Source organism: Kogia breviceps, chromosome 4 (assembly GCF_026419965.1).
Source record: "Kogia breviceps isolate mKogBre1 chromosome 4, mKogBre1 haplotype 1, whole genome shotgun sequence".
NCBI classification, from domain to species: domain Eukaryota; kingdom Metazoa; phylum Chordata; class Mammalia; order Artiodactyla; family Physeteridae; genus Kogia; species Kogia breviceps.
In genome coordinates this window covers 179,280,907-179,308,431 of record NC_081313.1, presented here as the reverse complement: position 1 = coordinate 179,308,431, position 27,525 = coordinate 179,280,907, and the positions used below count along the sequence as shown (strand labels likewise).

The 27,525-nt window shown below is 52.3% G+C and overlaps 1 protein-coding gene across 9 annotated transcripts; it reads left to right on the top strand.

Annotated features, from left to right (window-relative positions):
- Positions 1-912: 912 nt before the first annotated feature.
- CHAF1A (chromatin assembly factor 1 subunit A) lies at positions 913-27,525 on the top strand. 9 transcript variants are annotated; one of them, XM_059062031.2, is made up of 15 exons: positions 925-1,243; positions 3,734-3,784; positions 5,075-5,940; positions 11,688-11,744; positions 14,291-14,520; positions 14,654-14,714; positions 15,050-15,118; positions 17,548-17,774; positions 18,278-18,446; positions 18,605-18,685; positions 19,124-19,216; positions 19,960-20,212; positions 20,880-21,370; positions 26,375-26,471; positions 27,042-27,525. In XM_059062031.2, exons 1-15 carry the CDS (start codon positions 1,192-1,194, stop codon positions 27,140-27,142), a joined length of 2,898 nt encoding a protein of 965 aa, XP_058918014.1. In that variant the 5' UTR covers positions 925-1,191; the 3' UTR covers positions 27,143-27,525. The 9 variants fall into 9 exon arrangements, 8 of the variants coding, with proteins under 8 accessions (XP_066889147.1, XP_058918014.1, XP_066889143.1 ...); XM_067033042.1 differs by having other exon boundaries at positions 926-1,243; positions 18,572-18,685; XR_010840466.1 differs by having other exon boundaries at positions 931-1,243; positions 18,572-18,685; positions 20,399-21,370.

Below are 27,525 nucleotides of genomic sequence, written 5' to 3'. Positions count from 1 at the left end.
GATAAATAGAATTCCAAAATTGGGCTAAATTTCACTCTTCTCTCCTCACTTCTGTTCTGCTTGAGAGGTTAAATTGGTGCTGAAGAAAACCTGTCCTAAGGCTTGCAGGCTAACTCTGAAGGTCTCTGTTCCGTGTGAGGCATTTAACTTACATGATCACACAGTTCAATTAAATGATATTTATGTATTCACTCAAATATTTATTGGGTACCTACTAATGTATGTCACTGGTAGGTCCTGGAGATACTGTGATAAACGATTCCTGCCCTCATGGAGCTAATGACAAAAACAGAAATGAATTCATTAACCAATAACACGCTAATGAATAAACACAAGTTGTAATTGCTCCAAGAAAAAGAACAGTGTTGTTGTAGGAACTTCATCTTGTTGGGGGTTGGGGAGGAAAGGCTCCTCTGGGGTTTCAATCTAAGATCTGAAAGTTAGGTAGAAATCAACCAGGAAAAGAGCTGCAAAAAGAGTGTTCCAGGCGAGGAAACAGCATGTGCAAAACCCTGAGGATCAAACCAGAAATATCCATTTCATTAATTCCCTCTGAATATATTTACTGCCTCTCAAATGCTTCTGAAGCGACGCCCAGAGTTTATTTAATTAATTTTATTTTTATTGTTAATATAAAAATAATTTATAATTTTAAATTGCTGTGGCTGTATTCGGCCTATGTCCCATTAGGATAAAAAAAGTTCAGTCTTCAGCTCAATTGCAGCTTCAGGTTGTCACCGGCGCCCTACGTAAAGCGTTTCGTCATGACGTAGAACCTGACCCTCCCTCCTCCCAGAGACATATCCCACGAGCTCAGCCAGTCACAGTGTCGGGCTCTCAACTTGACACCACCCAACACCAATCGCAGGGAGCCTGCGCCCTGCCAACGACAGGCGGCCGAGAAGAAGCCCCGCCCACCGAGGGAATATCAATAGGGGAGCCATGGGAGCAATGGAAGCCTCGGCTCTCGCGAGGATGCTCCCGGAGCTCCCCTCTTTCAGAGGAGGACCGTCACGTGACTAGGCCTCACCCAATCCGCGCGTGGGCCGCGGGGGTCGCCGCGGTTCCCGCCAAATACGAGCGCGGCGGCCGCGGCAGCAGCGGCGCGGGCGGGAGGGCGAGCAGCAGTGGCCGCCTGAGCGGAGCCCGCTCCTCCGCCGCCTGAGGGGAGCTCGAGAAGCCGCCGGGGCAATGCTGGAGGAGTTGGAGTGCGGGGCGCCGGGCGCCCGCGGAGCGGCCGCAGGTCGGTTCCGGCCCACGCCGAGGGGAAGGGGGGGCGCGGCGCGCGGCCTGTGCGGGCTGAGGCGGCGGTTTGGGGGCGGATGGGCCTCCCGGCCTCGGGCCCGCTCCTCCCCGCCTGGCGTTCGGTCCGTGGAGCCGTTAACAATCCCGAGGAAGGGCCTTGCAGTCCGAAGAGCATCCTCCTTGACGTTATTGTTGCAGCCGCAACCATTTTTTTTCCGGCACTTTTGCGTCAATTTGTCCTTCCAGAGCGCTTTGCGGTGACGGGTGTGTGTGTGGCCAGGAGGGGAAGCTGAGGACCAGGGAGGCGAAAGGGACGGGTTTGCAGGTTACCGAGTGCGTTTGTGTCCCCTGGACAAGTTGGACCCTGCAGCGGCCCTGTGGCCGGGTGGGGAAACTGAGGTCCTGGGTCACACGGGTTCGGGGACCAGAACAGCTGCGTCTCCGGGTCAGGGCCAGCCCAGGTAAGCGGCCTGGATGGTGGGGGTCTCGGGTTCTTGATACTGCCGGATATGCATGGTGAATATCTGTCTTTCTGCTTCCTGTGTCTTGGGAGGGGGCTTTCTGGCGCCTGGCAGGCCCCCAAAACGTGGGGTGGTGAACCAAGGAAGACCAGACGGCTTGTTTCCCCTACTTGACTCCCATTTTACCACCAGCACTTGGCACAATGCGTGGCACATAGTACGTACCCAATAAAGATGGGTTGGTTGAATGAATTAAGGGTTGGTAGGGACATCAACTAGTCTAGTTCAGGGTTTTTCAACCTCAGCACTACTGACATTTGGGGCCATCCTGTACGCTGTAGGGTGTCGAGCAGCATCCCTGACCTCCACCCATTAGATCTTAGTAGCAACCTCTTCTTCCCAGTTGCGACAACCAAAAATGTATCCGAGCTATTGTCAAGGAGCCCCCTAGCTGAGAACCACTGCTAATTGTTTCCAGACTTCGGGATTTCAAAGAGACATAGAATTCATATAAATAAAGTTGGGACTGATTGTCATTTGACCCATTAAGCATGTTTAATTTAAAAATTTTAAAAGCACCATCTGTTTTGACCATGCACCATAAAAGGGAAGGATGTTTTAATGCCAGCTAAAATTAGGAGGGATATAATTTCAGGATAAAGAACAGTGGTAAGTTTATACAGAAGTATTTGTTAATTTGTATGTGTACCTTTGAACAATCTGAATCCCTGGATGGGATCCCTTTTTATGTCAACCTGAGGTTGCTTCTGGGCCCTGGGTCACCTTTGTTCCACTTGCATCAAAGCTGGTGACTCAGGGCCATGCCAATAAGTCCTTGTGGTTGTCCTAAAAATAAATTTAAGTGGCTAAAGATTATGTATCCTTCAGCTGATGGGGGGAAATCCATGTTTTTGGTAACTGAAAACTTGAGAATGATATCTTGAAATGGGTAGAAAGGAAATGTGAGTCTCTGGGTACTTTTCTTATATTCCAAGCTTGGAAGTGGAGAGAGCAGCTTCATCTAAGGGCAGCTGAGTTTTTTTAAAAGGCCCTGATCTGCTTTTAAAAAATACTCACTTGTATGTATCTTTTTTAAAAAAAAAATGTAGATTGGCCAAAATAACTAAACTAGACTTTTCCAAGCCAGATCTAGCAGGTGTCAGCTTCTAAACTTATTCTAGCCATTTGAAGATATTTATCCAAAGATTTGGTTCTATTTATAGTCATTTCTGCATCAGCTTTGATATTGTTATGCTTTTTTTGAGATTTTTTGTGTGTGCGTGCAGGAAAACATTCTCCCTTATCACTTCTTGACAGCACTTCAGCTCCAGCTTGGCAAGCTTGAAATGCTTTAAGATGTATTACCTTTTATAAACTCTGTTTTGAAAGAAAATAAGCCCTATTCTAATTTTACAGATTTGTCGGTGGGGAGGGGTTGGTTTGGAGGAGGATGATTTGGTCTCATATGAATGGTGAAATCAGTGATACAATGTTTTCTCTCATCTCTACCTTTACTCAGTCTCCTTTTCATTGTCCCTGTTACTGTGTTCATTGGTTTCCCACTGTGTGCCAGGCCCTGAGCCCGTGCAACAGGTACAGTGTGGAAAAGTCTCCCTGTTGTCATAAAGCTGGTGTTCTGATGGCGGGGGGAGACATAAACACAGAAGTCTAGAGTGATAAGTGCTCAAGGAAAATAAAACAAGCTGTGACCACGTCCAGGGCAGAATTTCTCAACTCATTAACATTTTAGGGCCAGATAATTCTCTGTCGTGGGGCGCAGTCCTTTGTGTTGCAGGATATTTAGCAGTATCCCTGTCCCCTACCCACTAGATGCTGGTAGCGCCCTCTCTCCAGTCATGGCAGCCAGAAATGTCCTTAGATGTCACCAAATGTTTCTGGGGAGGTGGGATTAGGGGCGAAATCAGCCACACTGGACGACCACTTTGTATACAGTAGGTACTGCATGTGTGTTTGTTACTTCATTATTTCCAGCACTTAATAACTTATTCTTTGACACTTATTCACAGCCATGGATTGCAAAGACAGACCAGCGTTTCCAGTCAAGAAGTTAATACAAGGTAACTTTCTGGGAATGGGTTAAATATTTGTTCCTGGTTTATATACTCCGTTGTCCTCTCAATTATATTTTCCATTCCCCTTGAGCAGAGGCCATCTCTTGGGGTCCCCAGCAGAAGCCTCCAAGGGGCTGAAGGGGAGAAAACAGTTGCATCTTACAACTGGAAGCTGGGAAACCTGTTTCATTACACTGCTGTTGCCTGGAGCATATCCAGAGGTTGTCACCCTTAGAGTTGGATTTCTCTACTCCAGCACTGTTGACATTTTGTAATGTTTTTGTCATGGGGGGCTGTCCTGTATACTGTGGAGAGTTTAGCAGCATTCCTAGCCTCGTCTCCCAAGTCATGAACAACCTTTAATGTCTCCAGACATGGCAGGCACAGCTGCCCCTGGTTGAACAGCGTTTTACAGGAAATGTCCCCAAATCCATTCATGTAAAAAGGGGGATGGATTTACCCTTAGGCCAGGTTAGTGGCTGGACTGTATAAAACAGGGTGGTTTCTGGTTTTCAAAGCTTGGTTATCTGGTTCCCCTGTAGCAGTTTGCCTTCTCCTGTGTCAACTGATAGCAGGTTTGGTGTTGGTGGGAATCACATGAAGGGCAGCCGTCTTCTGAGGTTAAAGAATTAGGGGCAAACCATAGAATCCAAGGGCATGATAATTTTATAAACTGACCAAAAACAGGCTTGTTTGTTGAGTCTATTATATTAGAAAATAGTTAATAAGATGTTTGGGCATTTTAGTACATGTGGACTCCTTGGGAAGTCACTCAGCTGAACTTCCTCACTTTCTTGAGGTGTTGCTGTGTATCTCTTGGGACCAGCCAGAAGGCTGGCATGCAGTAGGAGGGTACTTGTTTCATTGGCAAGAAAAGCTAACAGCTTGGGATGCTGGGAGCAGAACGAAGTCTTTCTGCAAATGGATCTGTCTCTTTCGCTTTTCAGAGCCAGATGCACTTATCTTCAAACGCGATTTCCACCCATAATAAATAACTTTGGAATTGAAACTGAATCTCAAACAGATCAGAAAGTGTCTTCTCCTTTGAAACTCTTGCAATGTTCCTGCTATGAAAGCTTGTCAGTTTTTTGTTTGTTTGTTTGTTGCTTTTGCTTTTAATTAGGATGTTGGAAAAGTACATAATGAGAAGATAACCCCTTTTTAAACTTTAGTAATTCCCCTCACCCCCAAGCACAGCAAGGTTGATTACTCATTGAGCACGTGGAATATTAAAGCATTGATTGTCACTCTTCACATTCTCACTCAACAGACAGCCTCCTTCTCTTTTGGTTTCAGCTCGTCTGCCATTCAAGCGCCTGAATCTTGTCCCAAAGGAGAAGAGTGACGACGGGCTGGACGACATGGGGGGCGCTCCGGGTGCTCCTGTGCATGGTCACGTCCCTGATTTAGAGACCTCTTTGGACCACTTGGAGGACAGCTGTCACATGGGCTCCGACATAGATTTTAGGCCAAAACTTGTCAACGGGAAGGGCCCCTTAGATAACTTTTTAAGAAGTCAAGTCGAAACCAGTATTGGCCAGACTGTGGTCATAATCGATTTGACGGAGGACTCGAGTGACCCACGGAACAGCACTGTGGGCCACGATAAGCTAAATTCTACAGCCTCTCCCTCCCAGGAGAGTGTAAACGGCGTCACAGACGAAGCTGGAGATGACAGGGGGCTGCCCACGGTCAGTCAGAAGGACGAGCTGGCGTTTCCCGAAGAGGCCCTTTCAGACCTCCCGTGCAAAACGGAGGCGGGGGGTGCTGACTCGGGGGGCACGGAGAGGAGGGGACTCGCACAGAAGGGGTCACCCCAAAGCTGCCCCGAGCTGACCGGTGGCCTGAGAACGTGCTCAGAGAAGGACCAAGACGGCTGGAGCGGGGCCAGGGACATCCTGTTCAAAGGGAAGGTGCCTGTGGTTGTCCTGCAGGATATCCTGGCTGCCAGACCCCGAGCCAAGTCTCCTCCTGCCACACCTCCGGGCCAGGCTGTGCCCTCCGAGAGCGAGACGCTGGAGTCCAGCCCCGAAGAGGACTCTGTCCTGAGCCATTCGTCCCTGAGCTCCTCCTCTCCCACCAGCTCACCCGAGGGGCAGTCTGCGCCCGCCAAGCAGCACAACAGCGCTAGCCCCCTCCCCGCCTCCACAGCCGTCCGCAGAGTGAGTATCTCCCCCGAATCAGTGCCGTCAGAATCCAGAGGCTTCTGGGTACGGCCCCTCCCTCTTCACCCGGGGACGCTGTGTCCCCCAGATGGCTAGTGGCCAAGCAGGTGGTGCCAGAGACCAAGTCCTGTGACTTTGCGGCATCGAAAGCCATTGGGGTGTTTGGTCGTGTGTACGTTGCGACGTGCTGATGGTTCCGTGAGTCCCCAGTGTGTCGGTGCCATCCTGGTAGCACTGTTCACACCTAATTAACAGTGCTGGTCACCTCAGCCACGTTAGTGACTAACAGGTGTAAGCGGGCAGCTGTGGCCCTTGACTCAGCCTTTAGCTTCAGCTCCTGCACGCCTCCTGCTCCAACACAGCCGTTGCTGTCAGTAAGCAGTCAGTAAGCGTTGGTGGAGAGACCCCAAGATGGCAGGAAGAATAAAACGGGGGCGTTCTTTAGGGTCAGCTCTTGTCAGTACGGCCTGCCCATCTTAGAAACCTCACCCAGAATGGCGAGAACAGGAGGGTCCTGGCACCATGTTTAAGGACCTGGACAGGTGACTTTGGAAATGCCTGTTTCTGTTACTGGCTTCCGAGCGGCACGGTGGCCGATGTCTCTGTTCTCACCTGTCCTTGTGGTCCTGTGGGTAAAACTGATAGAATCAGTCAAGAATACTAAAGCATATTGAACAGTGTTCATTGAGGGTTTTTTTGTTTTGTAGCACTTGTGTTTGTTCACATCAGGCTTTCACATAAGATTGGATCCTGGGGTGGGTTGTTCATTTGCTAACTGTACCTGCTTAATCTGACCATAAACCACCAACCTTGATTGCTTTCTAAAATTCAGTCTCTAAGGGACTAGTTATTTTTCTAGATGGTTCCATTTCTTGTCTTTTACCTCCTTGAGGAGATTGGAGAACGGGAAAAATGGCTTCCTCTTTAGGTACACAAAATATCAATCGAGAGCGGGGTCTTCTTTTTTCCTTCTAAGTTTCTAAATGTGGCAGACTGACATACTCATTTTTTAAACTTCCATCTGAGCTTTTACCCAGACTCTCAAAGTCCGAGTGTGAGTCCCTTGCCGTCAGCCATCTAGTTCTGCTCTGTCCATCCAGTTGCTCAGAACCCTTCCAGACTGCTGCTTCTGCCTTGCAGAGCTACTTTGTCACATGACTCACGACAGCCAGTGAACCTGGAGAACAGGACATGTACACACGTTTCCATTCTCCTTAACAGCTTCATTTTTCTTTAAGTTTGTTTTTATGCCCATAGCCAAGGTTGAGGACTGGGAAGCCATGCAACTGGGCCTTGTCACAGAAGAGTGTTACTTCTTGTCTGTTGGCGCGAGTGGCCATGCAACATCTGAGCACATGAAACCACGTGTGATGCGTTTAGGAAATCCTGCCTCTGAGATGCTCAATCTGGCTCTGAACACAGGCTTGGAGTTTTGAGATGTTCAAAATCACTAGAAGACAGTGTTACCACACAGCTTTGCAGATAATTCACACTGCAGGTGGCGAAGCCTTCAGGCCCCACCCCCACCCCCACCCCCCAGCCTGTGGCAGGAAATCGCCCCAGTCACGCACAGGATGGGAGTAGAGCCCCATGACTTTGGGTGACAACACAGGTATGAGAGCGAAATGGAATGATCACCAGGAGGTGCCTGAGGGCCTGGCGGAGACAGCCCACCTCGAGCCTCACACACTCAGCTTTCCAGTTTAGCTCCTCACCTTTGGGGAGTGCTGGATTTCCTGGTTGGTTGGTTTCATGGTTGGTACCTGACCTTCATACCTTTCCCTGCTGTGGGCGCAAGTTTTTCCTGACCCCTATGACTGTGAGGAATACTGTTGTTCTTCCGTTTTCCCTCTCTGTCTCCTCCTCTCCAGACTGTAGGCAGACACTTGTTGAAGAGTTACAGATTGTTTCCTATTACCATGTCATGTGTGTGGTTTTTATTGGGCTCCGTTGGTTCTGGACTTGCAATCGTAAAATCTCTGCATTTGGAACCCCTAAGCATTTGCTGGTCCTCGTGTGTGTCTGTGTGTCTGTGTGTCTGTGTGTGTGTGTGTGTGTCTGTGTGTGTGTGTGTGTGTGTGTCCCCTGAGAAAGCTTTGTTTCATTTTTGTTTTTTAATATATTTATTTATTTATTTTTGGCTGTGTTGGGTCTTCGTTGCTGCGTGCGGGCTTTCTCTCATTGCGACGAGTGCGCTTCTCATCGTGGCGGCTTTTGTTGCGGAGCACAGGCTCTAGGTGTGCGGGCCCAGTAGTGATGGCTCGTGGGCTCTGGAGTGCAGGCTCAGTAGTTGCGGCGCACGGGCTTAGTTGCTCTGCGGCATGTGGAACCTTCCCAGACCAGGGATGGAACCTGTGTCCTCTGCATTGGCAGGTGGATTCTTAGCCACTGCGCCACCAGGGAAGTCCCTGTTTTTTGTTTTTTGGGTTTTTTTTTGTGGTACGCGGGCCTCTCACTGTTGTGGCCTCTCCGGTTGCGGAGCACGGGCTCTGGACGCGCAGGCTCAGCGGCCATGGCTCACGGGCCCAGCTGCTCCGCGGCATGTGGGATCTTCCCGGACCGGGGCACGATGCAGGCGGACTCTCAACCACTGTGCCACCAGGGAAGGCCCCTGTTTTGTTTTTTAAAGTACTCCCAGGTATCTAGAGAGTCTGACTTTGAAAAACAATTTAGGAACACCTTTTTGAGATAATCCAGGGTCTCTTGATTAGCCAGAACGTGGCTATTTGTCATCAGAACTTTTTTACCACCTAGGATAGAACCATTTCTCCAGTTTATTTGCAGTTAGATGTGTAATTCAGCCTACATTATTGATAACTCAAGATTATTGTTCCATAAAGGATTGTGTGGATACCGTGTTGTTATTGGAATCTATGGCTTGCCTCTGTACAGACGCTGGAACTGTTTCCCAGGTAATTTAAATTACACAAGTATTAAATTCTCCATGTTTAAAAAAGATCACTGAAACATTGCAGCCCCCTTTGGCTTTTTTCTGTCCCCCAGGTAGCCACTATCTTCATCTTATATTTCTCTGTGTGGTGTGTGTGTGAGAGATCCCGAGGAATAAACAGTATCATTTTTGTTTCTTTACATGGGCTGTAGTGTAAATATGTTTCTTTTTCATTCCAGGGTGTCTCAGCAGTGTTTTACATTGGGATGGGAAGATCTCTTTTTAACTGCTATATCACACGCTGATGGTCCTGTGATGGTGTGGATAAACTGCAGTTTGCATGGTCATTCTCCTTGACGGATATTTCTGTTGTCTCTAATTCTTGGCCTCGACAGACAATAATTGTCATGAGCTTCCCTGAGTCGTTAAGTGGAACTGCAGGCTCACAGGAGGGCATGTCAGTTTTTGCCTGCTCTCAATCCCCACATGCCTGGACCAGTTAGGGTCATGTCTCCCCTCCGCCTGCTGTCCCTCCCCTGCTGTCGGGTTTCTAGCTGCTGTGGGGCCTGTCCCAGCCATCTCTCCTCCCCTCACTTACTGCTGCTTACTTGCTCTGGGCCTAGAAATTAGATCTTATGTATCACATCAGAGTGAGTGGGCCCTAGGATTCTCCCGAATAAAGTGCAGGAATTTTACCTCACAGACGTGGTTATATCTGCCTTGACTCTTTGGGGTAGTTGATGTGTGTTTCAACCTCATTGTGGAATCCGGGATCTTGTTTTTTGGTAGCTGAGTTCCAGGTCGGTAAAATGTGTGGCCTATATTTTGAGAGAGTTCTGTAAATACTTGGGCCAAAGGTCAAGAAGATTAAAATTTTATCTGTTCAGTAAGGTCTATCCGAGTGCCTGGTAAAGCAATAGAGATACTAGTTTTAAATAAAATCGTAACTGCTCTGGTTGTTGGATATCGTTAAGCCAGCTCTTGGTAGTCACGTCAACTCTCTCATTCCTGGACTCACAGCAAAGGGGAAGATTGTGAAAGGCACTGATTCTGCAGCTGAAATTCAGCAAGTATGGGCAGGACCAAACAGGTGCGTCTTGCTCCCCAAACACCCTCATGTAGCGGTCGGGCAGTCACGTTCGGTGCTACCATCTTTGAACACAAAGGACAATGATATAGACACAGCACCTTACAAGTCCTGCTGTTAAATCCCTTCTTGTGGGGCTCAAGTCGCAGGCTTGGCAGGCCAAGTGGATGCTGGAGAGGCAGATGCTTTTTCTTAAGTCCTCGGTGAGACGGCTTTGGCGTGCCTGTGGGTGTCTGCACGGTGAGGTGGCCTTGAGCGCTCTGCCAATCCCAGGGCTTTCACGCGACCGTGCGCGGCCCTCTCCTGAGGGAAGGCTTAGTCCAGAGAGGACTCAGTGCGTCCTGAGTAAGAAGGATGCCTTAATCTGTAGTTTTCTTCGGTAGGAAGTCTTAGCGCGAGGCTTTCCCAGATAGAGGGAGCACTGTTTTTACATAGTTTTGTTGGCATGTCAGACTATTTCAAGAGAAATGGGCTTTCGGTTTTTCATCTTGTCTCATTTTCTGGCTGCCTCCTCAAGTCTAAAATGAGCCCGGGTGGCTATTTCTTTCCAGCCTGAATTCTCCCCATTGGTCTTGCATGCAATGAATGATCTGTTCACCGGGATTCCCTGCTCTGGAGGTAGCTTAGGCCAGTAGCCTGGACTCCTTGTGCATATTCCTACCTGGGACCATTTAGCCAACATGGCGAGGGAGTCCAGCCGTATGTCTCGGTCAGTCCTTGTAGCCCATGCTCTATTTGAAGCAGGACGATAGAGAACGCTGTGCTCTAGAACATAGGGGTTCTAGACCAGATTGCCACCTCTGGCCAGCTGACCTTTCTTCGTGGGCATTTACTCTGTGTTCTAAGAAGCAGGGCTGCCCTGGGCAGGGGGTACAAACATGGGAATCCAGCCCGTACACGTGTCTTACTTGACTCACGGGGTGTTGATTTGTAGACATTACAGGCAGATCTTGGAGATAATGTGGATTTGGTTCCAGACCCCCACGGTAAAGCGAGTATCACAATAAAGTGAGTCATGTGGATCTGTTGGTTGCCCGGTGCATATAAAAGTTATGTTTACACTGTACTGTAGTCTGTTTAGCGTGCAATAGCATTATGTCTGGAAAAAGCACATACCTTAATTAAAAAATACTTCACTGCAAAAAACGCTGTTGTCTGAGCCTTCAGCAAGTCGTTATCTTTGCAATAGTAACATCAAAGATCACTGACCACAGATCACCATAACAAGTAGAATAACGATGAAAAAGTTTGAAATGTGAGGATTACCAAAATGTGACACAGAGACACAAAGGGAGCAAGTGCTGTTGGGAAAATGGCGTTGTGTTGGTGTGCCTGTACTCACACAGGAAATTTCCACTGTCGGCCTCTCCGGGGAGAAGCACAAGGGGCGGCAGCAGTACTGGGCTGCGTGCCTGTAAGACTCCGTCCTCTGTGGCCAGGGAGCCTCCTCTCCAGGTGCCTACAGACCTACCACTCTGTGTCTCCCTGACACCAAGGCCCCTGGCTGTGGCTTCTTTTTTCCAGCCTGGCCTCCTACGTTTTTTGGTTATCTGCCTCCCAGTCTCCCCTTTTATCCCTACATGCGTTGGAGTTTGTGATCCAACTTAGAAGGTTTGGTTCTGTTTGTTGGAACTGGTCACCCAGAAAGGTTTTCACTGTTGTTTTACATTGTTCCCTCCTTGCCCTCCCCAAGGGCTGTGCGGTATGTTAACCGTGTTAAAGTGATTGAAACAACCCATGTTTACAGATCAATGTCTTTCCTTTCAGATAAGTAAGAAATTGGTCAAAGGCTCTGCAGAGAAGAACAAGATGAGACTGCAAAGAGTAAGACATGTCCCCTGAAATAGAAAGTTCCCCTGGTGCACTTTTTGCAGTAAATAGGAAGCAAAGCCCTTTGCCCTTCTCTGGCCCCGTTTTCACTCTCCCCTGCTTGTTCTGAGCATTATTTTGATTCTTGCTTCATTTGGCATAACTGGGCCTCGTGCTTATGGGTTGCATCATTTTTAGGTTTGTTGAATCCTAAGGTTTTGCACGTAGGCTTTTATAATTAGTACTGACTGTCGTAATAGTTGGGCAGCCCTACTGTAGTTTTAAATTGCCTTATAAAGAACCCAGTGGCTCTCCCTGCACCCCAGCCTCCTACGCGCGTAGACCGAAGTTCCATCCCTTCCCAGGCGCTGTACCGTGGTGACCCCTACATTAGATGGGTGATTACTGTTTAGTGGTTCCCTGGTGAGTCTTCCATTCTGTTATCTGGAGGTCACCACGTTTCACACCCAGCAGTGCAGGGGCCTTCTTCCTTACTGGATGAATTGCAGAGAAGGCCATGGGCTTCTTCCCTGACCAGCTCACGGAAGGGGCACTGATGACAGTTGGCTGTGCGCTCACCAGGCACTTCCTGTGCCGTCTGACGCCTTATGGCTGTGTTCGATTTTTGTGGGTCAGATTCTGATGGCTTTTTTTAGAGTTTATCTCATTCTTCATTGTAGTTTCAGAGATGGGCACCTGCGGGGCAGGAGTGGGGAGGCCCTGATTCCGGAAGCCTCCTGTCCTCATAGTTAGCAGGGGGAGACTCCTCCTCACCACCCGGCACTCGCGGCTAGTATTGTTACTCAATTACTCGATCCAGACCAGCCCCTTCTTCAGGTATCCCATGAGTCACGTGCGGAGGGTACCTGGCAAAGACTTTCTCAGATCTCTACCAGCATGCCTCCATGGCTCTTGTGAAGCGAGCATAGGTTGATCGGGGCAGAGGGTAGGATATTCTCTAGGGACAAGGGCATGATCATAGGCCCATACCAAAAGCTGAGTTGTCAGGCTTCTGCCAAAGGTGAGAAGCCCATCTTTGGTGGTTCCTGTCCTTGAGAATTACCCTGCGCTATGTTAGAAGGTAATGCCCTTCAGTCTGGGCAGTGAAACTTGTTTAATACAAAATCAAAATTATATAATAACCCAGCGCCCCAGGCCACATACGAATTCTTTGGAATGAGGAACTGATGTGATTAAAGGAGATGTTCCCGCTTTAAAGAATATCCAAGAAACTAGCTGTTTCCTCCTGCTGGTGATGAAACGGCACTGCCGTAGTCATAGAGATCACTCTGGGTCCTTCCTTAACATCTGACCTTTTCAGATCCCAAGAAATGTTTGTTCGTTTTGGTTTTTTGAGAAATGGTTTTAAAGATAAAAAGAATTTTTTCTTTTGAGAAATGGCTGTAAAGATTTTTTTTTATATATAAATTTTATTTATTTATTTATGGCTGTGTTGGGTCTTCGTTTCTGTGCGAGGGCTTTCTCTAGTCGTGGAAAGTGGGGGCCACTCTTTATCGCAGTGCACGGGCCTCTCACTATCGCGGCTTCTCTTGTTGCGGAGCACAGGCTCCAGACGCGCAGGCTCAGTAAGTGTGACTCACAGGCCCAGTTGCTCCGCGGCACGTGGGATCTTCCCAGACCAGGGCTCGAACCCGTGTCCCCTGCATTGGCAGGCGGATTCTCAACCACTGCGCCACCAGGGAAGCCCGGCTGTAAAGATTTTAAAAATTTTTTTTTTGCTTTTATTTTTTAATGTGTTCTCATCTGTTCCCCACTGTTGTTTTTTGTTTTTGTTTTTTTTTAATATTTAATTAATTAGTTTATTTGGTTGCGCTGGGTCTTAGATGCAGCAGGTGGTCTCCTTAGTTGTGGCATGTGAACTCTTCGTTGTGGCATGCATGTGGGATCTAGTTCCCTGACCAGGGATTGAACCCGGGTCCCCTGCATCGGGAGCGCGGGGTCTTATACACTGTGCCACCAGCGAAGTCTCAGTTACCCCCGTTTTTAAGACATGCTCGTCAGGTTCCCCCTCCTTGTCTCATCCCACTCTCCCATTTCAAGAGAAAGAAAAGAAACCCTATTGTCTGGAATAGTTTTGGGGGGACGGGAAGGAAAATGTTTTTGTTTTGAAGGTAGGGAGGCAAAACCTATGGGTGTTTTTGTGTCTTTATTTCACCACAGCTTTCTGAGCAGATAAAGGCAGTTCAGACCCAACAGCAGGTACCCGGTGTAGGCAGCCTAGAGGTGCTTACTTAATCTTTTTTAATTAAGTAAAAATTGACTCTCATCCCACGTTTGAAGACGGTGTCTTAAACGCATCTTACTTTGAATTGCCCAGAAGGTCCTGTGGCAGTTGGCTAACCCTCATCGCCTTTCTCATGACAGAAGGAAATGTAATGGACTGAAAAGTCCCCTCTTTGTAAGGACGCTCGCTGACCGGCAGGCTGCTCCCGGGGCTGGTCCTTCGTGCCTCCCCTCCGCTTGCGCACGGCCGCCCCCGGACGCTGGCGCGGCCCTTCGTGGCATCCGCGGGGCTGAGCTGTGGACCGTCTCCCGTGCAGGGTAAGGAGCGCCTGGGCAAGCAGCTGAAGCTCCGGGCCGAGAAGGAGGAGAAGGAGAAGCTGAGGGAGGAGGCCAAGCGGGCCAAGGAGGAGGCCAGAAAGAAGAGGGAGGAGGAGAAGGAGCTGAAGGAGAAGGAGCGGCGCGAGAAGCGGGAGAAGGACGAGAAGGAGAAGGCAGAGAAGCAGCGGCGCAAAGAGGAGCGGCGCAAGGAGCGCCAGGAGGCCCTAGAGTGGGTGCCCCGCCCCCGCCCCTCCCCATGCTCGGCCTCGTCCCAGTCTGGCTCCCTGGGGACACTTGCCCACTTGCCGGGCCTGTGGGCCGGGCCCGTGCTGGTTGGTGAAACTGAGTTTGACGTCTCTTAGGGCTAAGCTGGAGGAGAAGAGGAAAAAGGAAGAGGAGAAACGGTTGAGAGAAGAAGAAAAGGTAGCATGTTCTCCCAGAACTTGCATCTTCCTGTGTGTTTGAGAAGCGAGGTCTTTTGCCTGATTACTGCTGGATATCGGCGTCCCGGAGGTAGTAGGAAGCGGGGCGGGGGGTGGTCCCAGGGACTGACACGTGCCTGCTGGCTTGACATCCCGGTCCTTCTGCATTTCTGACCTCTTGAGACTGCCTGGTACCCGCTTGTGGGTTTTGAGAGCTAACATCAAAATAATGCTTTCAACCTAAAAATGCTTGGGGTTCAGTTCTAGGGGCTTTTGCATGTTTTAAAACAGTTTATCTTCATTTCTTCCTCATCCTCCTCTTCTCTTACATTGCAGCGCATTAAAGCTGAGAAGGCGGAAATCACGAGGTTCTTTCAGAAACCAAAGACTCCACAGGCCCCCAAGGTGAGCAGCTGGCTTCCTTTGGTTTTACTTTGGGCCTTTGTCAGCCTGCTCCTTTTGAAAAATAAAAGGACATCTTCTGACCCACTGGCTCTGCTTTCATCAAGAGGGGTCTCCGCTTGCCCAGGGAGCTTTGATCTCTGGTAGGGTCTGGAGGTTCGATATCTTGTCATTCACTATGTGGCTCAAAAAGGCAAAAAGTGGCACGTTTGCTAAAACTGCCAAGTGTTCAGAAGTTGCTTCGTCAACAGTTTTGTGCTGGGAGCCGTGTGGGAAGGTGTACGGGAGGAAGACCCGGTCCTCACCCTCGGAGATCTTCTGCTCAGCACAGGAGACAAGGTTGAGCATAAAACATGTGGGATTCATCAGCACAGGATTCTGCTTCCCCATCTGCCATCCGGTCACCTTCTAGACCATCCTCTGCCTGTGGACACCCCAGACCTCCGTCCCCCCCCACCATGCTCCAGAGATGTGACCCACCTCCTCTGATGCAAGGGTGTCCTTCCAGATCTTTCCCTGGGCGCGTGCATCCCTTCGTATATTTGTGTATTTATGTAGGTAACGAATCATGAATTTATTATGTCACCGCTTAGTTCGCTTAGCCCTATCTTGGATTCTTGCCATGTCGGCCTCTCTTCATTCATTTTCGCCGCTGCATAAAGTGTCGTGACGTGTGTGGCATCATGGTTGATAGCCCCCCAAACGGTGCATGGATGTCACCAGCACACCTCTTGGGACGCGGGCTTACCACTATGTCCAGGGAACACAACGTTGACAGAGTTGTATTTGTTATTGTCCAAGTGCCCTCCCAGTAGGAAATGCTGATGGACAGTCTCCCATCCCCACGGTGCGTCAAAATACGTCCTCTCCGCCTCCTTACTGCCAGCACTGGATGTGACGAATTTTCTCATAACTGCTGACCTAATGGGTGAAAAATACGTATCTTTGTTTCACTTCGTTTTTCCTTGATTCTCAGTGCAGTTGAACATCTTTTCATGTTTGCTTGCCATTTTATTTCTTTTTCTGTGACTTGCTAGTTCCTGTTTCTTGCCCATGTTTCTATAGGATAGGCTTTTTCCCCTATCTCTGGCTCTTTATATAGTCTGGGTTTTCATTCTTGGTAGGGTACACTACACATACTTCCTTCAGTCCATTCCTTCCCCCTTGGCTTGTTGATGGTGTCTCGTTGTACAGAAATTTTTCGTTTTAATGTGAACATTTTTATTCTTTTATCGTAATTGGCTTTTGCTTCGAAAGCCTTATGTATCCTGTGGTTATACACATGTTCTAATTTTTTCCAGGTTTTTTTTTTTTTTTTTTTTTTTTTTTTAGCTTAAGTCTTGTTTTTTTATGTTTAGTTCCTTAGCTTAGCTAGAATTCTTTGTGCCCGTGGATTGGGGCGTGGCCCTAATGTTTCCCTGTACGGATACCGGATGTCCCCAGCAGCTGTTAGTGAGGAGAACAGTCTGCTGGTTGGCCTCGGCTGTGTGTTGGACTCACCAGGGAGCTTTAAAAATCACTGGAGCCTGGATCCCATCCCAGAGAATCTGATGGGCCTGGCTTGGGCATCAGGATTTTCAGCAGTTCCTGGGTGACCCTGCCATGCAACCCACAGTGAGGGTGCTGGCCTCACCTGTTGTTTTCTTGCTGGGGTGAAAGGCTGGCCTTATACCCAACCTCAGAGACGTACATGCTCCTCCTAACCCCCCATGTTGTCCTCACTTGCTGCCACCCTCGGGATCTGCTGACACAGACATTCATGATGCTGAAGGAGCTCCAAGAAGGGAACTCAAACCTACCAGGGTTGGGAATTTCTGGAGGGCCAGTGGTTAAGACTCTGTGCTCCCAATGCAGGGGACACAGGTTCCTTCCTTGGTCAGGGAACTAAGATCCCACATGCTGCCTGGCACAGCCAAAAAAAAAAACCTACCAGGGTTTACCGAGGAGGATTCTTAGGACACAGACACCCGTGTTTCAGATTCATGTCAGGCTTCAGCTCTGTTTCGAGTCATCTTGTAACAGTGTGGCAGGTCACTCTTCTAGGTCTCTGTTTGCTCATCAAGGTCTAATTATCTTAAAAGAAAAAAAAAATCCAGTGAGATCCGTCCTTTTCAGGAGTACTGATCAGCGAGTTCTGACAATGTACAGGGCCCTGCAGCCACCTCGGTCATCAAGATGTAGAGCATTTCCATCCCTCCTTCCAGCTCAGCCCTGGCGGCTGCCGACACAGTCTCTGGCCCTGTACCTTCGCCTTTTCCAGAAACCCACGTAAATGCCATCAAGCAGCGTGTGGCCTGTGTACTCATCTCCTCTGACCTCCCAACCTGGACAACCCGAAAGCACTGGGCCTCGCGTCCAGCGGCTCCTCCTCACCGCTGCTGTGTGCGGGTCTGTCACGGCAGGGGTGCCATCATGCCCCTTCTCCGTTTCAGACCCTGGCCGGTTCCTGTGGGAAGTTTGCCCCTTTTGAAATCAAAGAGCACATGGTCCTTGCCCCTCGCTGTCGGACCGCCTTCGACCAAGACCTCTGTGACCAGTTAGACCAGCTCCTCCGGCAGCAGAGTGGTGAATTCTCCTTCCTGAAAGATCTGAAAAGCCGCCGGCCCCTCAGGTCCGGACCCACCGTGGTTTGTAACCAGAACACAGAGCTTTTTAACAGGTTAGTGCTGGCGGAGACTGCCGTTTGCCCGTTGGTGATGTCAGAGAGCCCTGGGCGGCCCGGGCAGACCCCCGCGTTCTGGTTGCTCCTGTGTCCCGTGGCCTTGGCGGGTCCTCTCCCTCCCGGGCCTCAGGCCCCAGACTCGGCTGCTTCCCCAGACCTCTCTCTTCCGCTCTCCCTGAGCCTCCGGAGTCTCCCGGGTGCGGCAGTTTCGCAGAAAACCCCGCCTTGGAGGGCAGGCTGTGTGTGCCGGCCTCCTGGCAGGGCAGGGACATTCCCCCGCTCCTGCCAGCTTACCCCTCACATGCCGCCTTGGTGCGCACTGTGGGGCAGCTGCTGGACAGTCGGGCTTCTCCCTCTCCTCGTGCCACGCCCCTGGAGTAAACGCTAGCCTGCCTCGGGGCAGGTGGGACGGCCGCTTTGGGGCCGCCCTGGGGGGAAGGCGGCTGGTGGTGGGTGGGCGCGCCACAGAATGGCCTCTGAGTGGGGGTCTCTCCCCTCAGCGACATGGTGATAGTGGAGAGCAGCAAAGTGGACGGCGTCCCCGAAAGGAAGAGGTTTGGCAGGATGAAGCTGCTGCAGTTTTCCGAGAACCACCGGCCGGCCTACTGGGGGACGTGGAACAGGAAGACGACGGTCATCCACCCAAGGGATCCCTGGGCCCAGGACCGGGTGAGCGTGCGGGCAGCTGCTCCCGAGCCTCTGCGCTTCCTTCCCAGTGTGCCCTTCTCGCTGGGCTCCGGGAACTCCCTGAGTGTTCTAGCCTTCGTGCTCTGCCTTTCCCTTCCGCCCTGAAGACAACAGTGACCACCGCGTGTTTGCCCCCTCAGAACCTCCTTGACTACGAGGTGGACAGCGACGAGGAGTGGGAGGAGGAGGAGCCAGGGGAGTCCCTCTCCCACAGCGAAGGGGTGAGCGCGGTGGGGGTGCTTACGGCTTCAGACCCGAGAGCCGCGGGGGCCCCAGGCCGGGCTCCCTCACACACAGCATCCGGGTTTACGGCTGTTCTGGGAAAACCTTACTGGGTGGCAGTAACCTGCCTGGTGGTGGACGGGGCGGCGTCTACCCGCTTCTGGATGGGCCCGTCTCGCTGCCTCACCGAAGGGCCCACCACTGCCACTTCTTTACGTCTGGGCCTTGCTTGTCTGTGTCCTGCCTGACCCCCACCCCCACCCCTGCTGGAGCACGATGGGGCCGGGTAATGGGGTTTCGGCGGATCCTCGGGGCGTGCATAGGAATGAGACTGGAAGCAGTAGGAGGCTTTTTCTTTCTTAGACGTTCACAGGTTAAAATTTTACGTGAAGCATGTGTTTCCACACATCATGAATGTACTCTTTTCTCTTCTTGAGGATGACGATGATGAGGTGGGAGAGGATGAGGATGAGGACGATGGTTTCTTCGTGCCCCATGGGTACCTGTCTGAGGATGAAGGAGTAACTGAGGTGAGGGGTGAACGGGGATGGGGACGGGTCTGGAGCTTGGTGGCCACCGACCTGGGGGTGGTGACATAGGTCTCAGCCCACCCCCACGGCCGATTCTGCGTGGACCTCGCTCCTCACAGCCTCAGAGGCTCAGCACTCCCACCCCCCGCTTTCTCAGTTCTGCCAGACGGTGGGACTGTTGAGGGAGCCATTTCTAGGGCTCCGAAGGCCTGCCGGGTCGTGGCGTTTGGGTAGTGGGGAAGCTGACAGGGCTGATGCCACTGCGGGAGCGACTTGTCTCAGAGCCAGACTTGCGGGGCCTGTGTTCTTCGTACGTTTCCAGCCAACGAGGCAGACAGGTCTCGTTGGGCCCGCAGTGTATCTGACTTAGACAGTGGCATCAGTCTGGGGTGGGAGAGGGCCGGGCATGGTGATTTCAGCTTCAGGATCACATGTTAACCAGAAAACCCACAGTGGCGTTAAGAGGCTTACTGGCGAGGTAATAAAAAATACCTGTGACTACCCAGGGATGCCCGGAGGGGGAAGATGCACCTAAGGCAGCAAATGGGGGAAAGTGCCAGTTATCGTTCAATCTGCAAATGCTCTCTGCCCGTTTCATCACCCGTCGGGGGTTGGAAGCTGGGTGGGCGCCGTTTCTCACCACCCCGCCCGCCCCTGCACGTGCTCTCAACTGCCCCTGAGGCTGGGATCACGGGCGCCGGGGAGGGGGACCCTGAGCGAGCGCCTGCTCTCTAACCTGCAAGGAGTGTGCCGACCCGGAGAACCACAAGGTTCGCCAGAAACTGAAGGCCAAGGAGTGGGACGAGTTTCTGGCCAAGGGGAAGAGGTTCCGCGTCCTCCAGCCCGTGAAGATCGGCTGTGTCTGGGCGGCCGACAGGGACAGTGGAGCTGACCTGAAGGTGCTGCAGCAGTTCTCGGCCTGCCTGCTGGAGACCGCGCCCCCCGAGGAGGAGCAGACGCCCAAGGCCTCCAAGAGAGAGAAGAGGGACCAGCAGAGTGAGTGCCGGGGACAGGTGGGGACGGAGGGCTCGGGCTCCCACCTCCTCCAGGCCCAGGGAGTTCCAGGCCCGGGGCAGGCAGGAGACTTCCTAGGCACGTGGCTTGGTAATTCAGAAGTTCTTCAAAAAAATAGACAAAGCCAGCGCTTGCTGAGCACATGTGTCCTTTCTGTGACACTCACAGGAGCAGTACGGGGCAGCCACTTCAGTCGGCCCGTTTGCCCAACCAGCACACACATCCCTAGCTCTTCAGAGCCGGGGAGGGCCCGCCACTCAGAAGGAGAACGTGAGGACTGTTACTAAGGAAACAGGCGCGTGAAGTGAGACATGACAGTTTATCCCAACGAGTCTTGCCTCCTGGGGCTTGGGCCTCTCAGAATCTCTTCTGGAGCAAGTTCATGTGTCTTAAGTCCACCCATAAAAAGCTACCCGCACTAAACCTATCGTGGTTGGTCATTTCGTGATGTCAGTAAGCATTTTGCTGCTCACCTTAAACTTACACGGTGCTGTGTGTTGATTATATCTCAGTAAAACCAGAAGGGAAAAAAAGGCCACCCGAAGCTGACCGTGTTTCTCGGCCTCGGTGACAGATTGGGGAACCCGGGTGCCACGTTTCTTCCTTCCCGCCCCGAGTCTTATTCCCCGTGTCCCCCTCTCCCTGCCAGTCTTGGCCCAGCTGCTCCCGCTGCTGCATGGGAACGTGAATGGCAGCAAAGCGATCATCCGGGAGTTCCAGGAGTGCTGCCGCCGAGGACTGCTCAGCAAGGACGCCGGCAGCCCTGAGCTCAGCGCCACCAGCCCCCCGAGCCCTGGCCCTTCCCACCCACAGACCCCCACCGCCGGCGAGGACACCGCCGTCCCCTCCAAGGCCAGGCTCAAGCGGATTATTTCTGAGAACTCGGTGTATGAGAAGAGACCCGACTACAGGATGTGCTGGTACGTCCACCCACAGGTGCTAAAGAGCTTTGCCCAGGAGCACCTGCCCGTGCCCTGCCAGTGGAGTTACGTCACCACAGTGCCCTCGGCCACCAGGGAGGACAGTGGCAGCATCCCCACCCCAGGGCCCAGCCAGGGGACGCCTATCTCGCTCAAGAGGAAGTCGGCGGGCAGCATGTGCATCACCCAGTTCATGAAGAAGCGCCGGCATGACGGGCAGGTGAGACCCCCTCAGCGGCTCTGTTACCTTTAACAAACTTTCTTTTTAGAGCAGTTTTCGATTTACAGCAAAATTGAGGTGACAAAACTGACCAAAATTGAGGGGAAGGTACAGAGATTTCCCGTGTGCGTCCTGTGGGTTTGGACAGATGTATGAGGACTTGCATCCAGCATTACAGTGTCATACAGAATAGCGTCACTGCCCTAAAAACCCCCATGATCCGCCTCTTCATCCCTCCCTCCCTCCAACCCCTGGCGGCCACTCATCCGTTTAGTGTCTCCATGGGCTTCTTTCACTTAGTTGTGTGCCTTTCAACTTCTTCCCTGTGTTTTCATGGCTTGAGAGCTCATTTCTTTTTAGTGCTGAATAACGTTTCACGTCGTGGATTTTATTTAGTTTTTACACTCATTTAACACAGTTACTAAGCACTTGCTCTGCACTAGGTACCCTGCTAGGCCTTGTAGACAGTGGTGAGCAAAACACCAGCTAATGGGAGACACAGATGGGGGTCGGAGCGGACACCCAGCCACGTGATTGCAGCCTGACAGCACGTGGAGGAGGAAGCGCATGGCCCCGTGGGGACACGTGTTGTGAGAGACCTGCCCTTGTCTGGTGGTGGGCGGGCTTCCTGAGGGATGCTGGTCCCCAGAGTGAAGTCTCCAGTGCTGCCTGGACACCCAGAGGCTGGGGCCCGAGCCTCGGCCTGGGTGCACGTTTGATCGTTCTTTCTCTTAGTGGAATGTGGGCGTGAATGAGTCTCATCTTATAGCTACTCTTACTGGAAACCTTGTAGTGTGAGCACTGGGTCCTCACTTTTTTCTTTTCTAAAGATAGATTTTATTCCTTTTATTTTATTTACTCTTGGCTGCGTTGGGTCTTCATTGCTGCGCGGGCTTTCTCTAGTTGCCGCGAGCGGGGGCTACTCTTCGTTGTGGTGCACAGGCTTCTCGGTGTGGTGGCTCCTCTTGTTGCAAAGCATGGGCTCTAGGCACGCGGCCTCAGCAGTTGTGGCTCGTGGGCTCTAGAGCGCAGGCTCAGTAGTTGTGGCGCACGGGCTTAGTTGCTCTGCGGCGTGTGGGATCTTCCCGGACCAGGGCTCAAACTGTGTCCCCTGCATTGGCGGGTGGATTCCTAACCACTGTGCTACCAGGGAAGCCTCTAATTTTAAAAAAATCTTATTTATTTTTGGCTGTGTTTTGGGTCTTTATTGCTGCACATGGGCTTTCTCTAGTCACGGTGAGCGGGGGCTGCTCTTTGTTGCGGCGCGAGGGCTTCTCATTGTGGCTTCTCTTGTTGCGGAGCACAGGCATGCAGGTTGCAGTAGTTGTGGCTCGCGGGCTCTAGAGTGCAGGCTCAGTAGTTGTGGCGCACGGGCTTAGTTGCTCCGTGGCATATGTGGAATCTTCCCGGACCAGGGCTCGAACCCGTGTGTCCTGCATTGGCAGGCGGATTCTTAAGCACTGCGCCACCAGGGAAGCCCACCGGGTCCTCACTTGAGGCAGGCGTCTCACAGACGTAGAGATGTGGGGAGACTTGATTTTATGAGGAGGAGCTGGGTCTTCTGCTCACATCCCGGGCTCTCCTCGGGGGCACTGCCACTCCAGGAGTTGCTGCTGAAGGCTGGATGGTGACGGAGACAGAGGGGAGCCAGCATGTGCCCCACCCCTGCCCCCCGCCCCCTGCTCCTCTGCTGTTAGTTATTGTGTGGCCATCGGGGTGAGGAGTCCAGGGCCGGGGTGGGGTGGGGTGGGGAATGGCTCCTCGAGTGACGTTTAGCCTTCTCCCTGCAGCCCGCAGACTGATGAGGTCTCGGGCGCGATGCAAACCTGCTTCCTAAACTCACAGCGAGAGGGACCGTCAGAACCATCCAGAGTGGTCATGCCGGCTGTTCCTGCCACTCCCGAGACCGTCCCTGTGAGACCTGTGGACACGGCTTGGTACTGGGGTAGCCCACCTGGTGAGGAGTTGGGGGCCCCAGCCCCTCCAACACTTCCCTCCCTGGGCCTCAACCCAAAACAATCCGTTACGTTCTTAAGCTGTGTTCAAGCCACAGAGCCTTTTCACGGTCAATGTCATTAGCCAGACAATCTTAGCAGGACCGCGAGTGTGGCTGCTCTGGTTGAAACTGGCCAGAGAGCCTGTTTGAAAGGGGCTGGGTCTGGAAGACCTCCTTAGTGTCCTTATGCAACCAGTGTCCGTGGGCTCCTGCCCCCATCAGCCCTCCCGTAGATTCTCGTGAGAGACACGGGTGCCCTCCTGAGCCGCTCTCTGCTCTTCCTCTCCTGGTGTGGCCGTCCCCACGCGTGTTTCTCTACATGGAAAACGACCGTTTAGCCCTTATTACTTTCCTCACGCCAGGCACTTGACGTGGATTCTTACATTTCATTGGTGCTTCGTTGTTTACTGAGCTACCAGGAACGAGAAAATGCTCCCACATAAACTGGGTGCCCCTCCCCAGGTGAGAGGGGTGATTCATGAGAGTCAGTGATGCCTTTCATCCCATGAGACGCACGTGAACAGCAGCCGGTGTGGCTTCTCCCTGTTCACAGGCCTTGAAGAGGCTCTGCGGTGTGGCGGGGACTCACGGAAGGCTACACAGCCGGTGGTTCTAGGTTTGCTGGCCCCAGCGGTTCTGATTCAGTGGGTGTGGGGTAGGTGCTAAAGTCTGCAGTTTAAAAGCCCCTTCTCGGGGAATCCTGTGGGAAGGCCCCAGGACCACGGCGTGGGCCAGCACAATGGGTGCCTCTTGGGAAGGGAAGCTCAGAGCACCAGCTCTTCAGGGTGGTGGGGAGTCATCCCCGCTGCTCCTCTGAGTGCTCGAGGTGGGGCACCCTGCTTGTGACAGCACTTGGCCCTCTGGGACTGTGCAGGCCTCAGGTATAAAGCCCCCTGCATCACCTTAAAACTCATGGGAGTTTGTCTCCAGCAACAAGAAGTCCAGAGCTTGTGAACATTGTCGTCCGGGGCCAGGCACCTCCTGTTGCACTCCCTCCTGCTTTGGTTTGTGGCCTTGTCTTCATGGTGGCAGAACGGCTGCTGCACCTCCAGCCAGCAAGACGAGGATGGCCAAGCCCACCCTGGGGAGGATTTCCATTTGGCTGGAGGGGAGGCAGACTTCCACCTTATCTTTCTGGCCAGAATGCTCTGGCATAGCCACCCCAGCTGCAAGAGAGGCTGGTTCAATGAGACCTTGACCAACAAAATGCTGGTTGATTTGGAAGGGCGGGTGGAAGGATAGCTCTGGGTGTGCGTTGGGTAGGGCCTGTGCTGCACAGTGCCAGCATAAAGTGGGAGCCATGGGTGGAAATTTCTGAGGTCGGGATTGGAGGAGGCCTGGGAGCATGCGGAATGCTTCCCCTTGCGTTTTGGTAAAGCCACTAACTGATCCTTCCACATGCTTGGGGGTAATTGTTGCTTAACTATAAATGCATATGAATAGTTTAGCTTGGGTTGGGCTTTTTCAATTTGTGGGAATTCTGAAATCTTTTCATTTAGAGTTCAAAGTAGCCATGCTACCTTTTGGGTTTACAAGGTACCGTGATCTAGTGAATCGAACAGGCTGAGGTCAGGTGCCAGTTCTGCCACCAAGTGTGTGTGTGGCCCCACAGCAGCTCAACCCTCCGGCCTTGGTCTTATTTTTACATGGGCCGGGGCTGCATTTGCCCTTTCCAGTCTCCATGCTTTGTGGTTCAGTGTCTTCCTACTCCAGAGGCTCACTTTCCGGCGCTGCACCCTCCCCTGCAGTAGTGACAGCAGCGTGGTGAGCTGTCCCACGGCCCTCAACACAGCAGGACTCGGGGCGCCGTCCTGAACCCTCACTTCAGAGGCTTGAAACCTGTCGCGTGCCTGCGGGGCTGTGGGTGGTGGCTCCTCCGAGAATTCCTCATTCGTCTGCACTTACTTGGCTTCCTGTCTGGAGGGCCCAGGGGCTGGGGAGAGCTCTAAAGAGACACATCTGTCCCACCCCTCACCCGACCCAAACCAGTACCTCCAGGGCAGCGTGGGGGAGAGCTGCGCCCTGTCTCTTCGTCTTGGCCAGTCAGCTCTCTTGAAACAGGTAGCTGGAAACTGCCCACAGCGTCCCCAGTGGTGCCCCTGCCTGCCTGGGGCCATTCCTGCCTTAGTGGCTCCCAGCCCGAGGAGCCCAGCGTGGAGCTACACTAGCACTGAGGGGGCTGCGAGCTTGAGCCACGTCTGCTGGCCAGGCTGGGGAACCGTGTGCAAGGCGGACAGCCTCGGTGTGCGGTCGTCCCTTTTCCAGGCAAACGGAGACTTCTGTAGCAGAGGAACTCCAGGAGTGTTTTGAGAAATAGCCTCCCTGCGGAAGTAACCCCAACTCCACCGCCTCTGCTGGCTCTTTGTTCATGTACAGAGTGCGAGCCGCGTGTGGATGGGTGATGTATAAAATCGGTCCTGTTACTTTCCACAGTCTGTCTCTCTCTCCCCTCTGGTGGGAGCCAATGAAAACAGCCTGGGAATCTCACTGGAAATCCTACCCTCCGTAGAGCCTTCCCACCCCTCCCAACCCGTCCACAGGGTGCAGATGGTGTCCTCGCGGGCAGAACTGGTTGGAGCCTCAATCAGAGAGAGAGAGTTACCAAGCATCAGGCAGAGGGGATGAAGCTCTTGGGCAGAGAAGAAAACAGTGACCAACTAACTTCTCAGCCACTTAGTCCAAATAATAATTCAGGGAAAGTGTGTGCTTTATCCATCTCTCTTTCAAACCAAACCAGAAACCCACAGTTCTAATTCAAAAACAATAAACAAATTATTTTTGTAATCAGCTAAATAATAATGGGGGTAGTTTGCAGAAATCTGAACATAATTAGTTCATTTGAGAGAGAACTCCCCCAAAATTTCCTTGGATCATAACCCATCAGACAGGCTCCTCAAATTTTGCTGCCAAGATGGGTAGAAGAGGTCAGAAGTAGGGAAGCGGGTGGCGGGAGGGGTCACACCGTCCCTGTCTGCTGCTGCTGACGGCCGCGCACCTTGTCTGTTCAGGTCGGAGCTGGGGACCTGGACGGCTTCCAGGCGGACACAGAGGAGGAGGAGGAGGAGGAAGGCGACTGTGGGATCATGGACATCTCGGATGTTGGGGGTGAGAAGGGTCCCAAACCCTCCTCTTTTCCTTCAGGCTGGCAGGAAAGGGAAGAACGGTTACGGTCACTCTCGCCCTCGCCTCTTGTGACTAACGGGGACTGAGTGAGGAGGCCCTGGAAGGCACTGGGCGGGCCGGTCTGATGGTGGTGCGGGCAGTAGGCTCCAACCCAGGCCATGGGCTGCCTTCCCTGGTCTGAAAGCTGCATTTAGGAAACCAGAGACCTGAAGATTGGTGGTGATGAGCCGTGTCAGGGAGGGGAGGGTCAGGGGTGGGGCGCCGGCACTGGTGAGGGGCAGCCTCTGAACCAAGCTTCCCAGGGGCAGTGAGCCCCAGGCCGGCCGTCCTCGGCAGCATGAGCTCCAGCAAGCCACTGGGCCTTCCTGCCCACTTTCCTCATCTTTGCCACGGGCTTCCCCTGCCCTGGAGGGTCAAGGGTAAGGCCGCTGGAAAGTGCCACGGAAGCACACGGGCTCGAGGTGGACGCAGCCAAAGCTCTAGCGAGTGAGCAGCCTGCCCGGCCCCACAGCGGACACGGAGGCTGAAGCCCCTCCCTCTCTTGCTTTGCAGACATCCAGGCCCCCTGTGGAACCACTCCTGGAGCTGGGGGGTCTGTGGGAATGGACACCAGCGAGAGCCTCGTGGCCTCCAGCTCGCTCGGCCCCTCCTGAGCACGCCGAGTGGCCCGTGTGTGTACGTAGAATGGTTAGGGTGTTTTCAATGCCTCCCAGATACTTGAACGTCCCAATTCCTGTGTAAAGAGCACTTTGTCCTGCTTTGCAGACCTCCCTGGAAGTTTGGAAAGTTTTATATAGGATGCTTGATTAGTTCTTTTTGATATTTGTAAAAATTTCCCCCCCAAAGCTGCATATTATTCTGTTCCCTTGATAAAGCATTATTGTGATGTGATGACCTGCACAGGGAAAGCCTGGTTGTGCTCTCCGGACCCCTGGCAGGCACTGTGATGAGATGTTTGTAAATGAATTGAAGCCCCTCGAGTGCGGCGTGGCACCCGGACCTGACATGAATGTGTATAAACTGTTGTCTAGCCTGA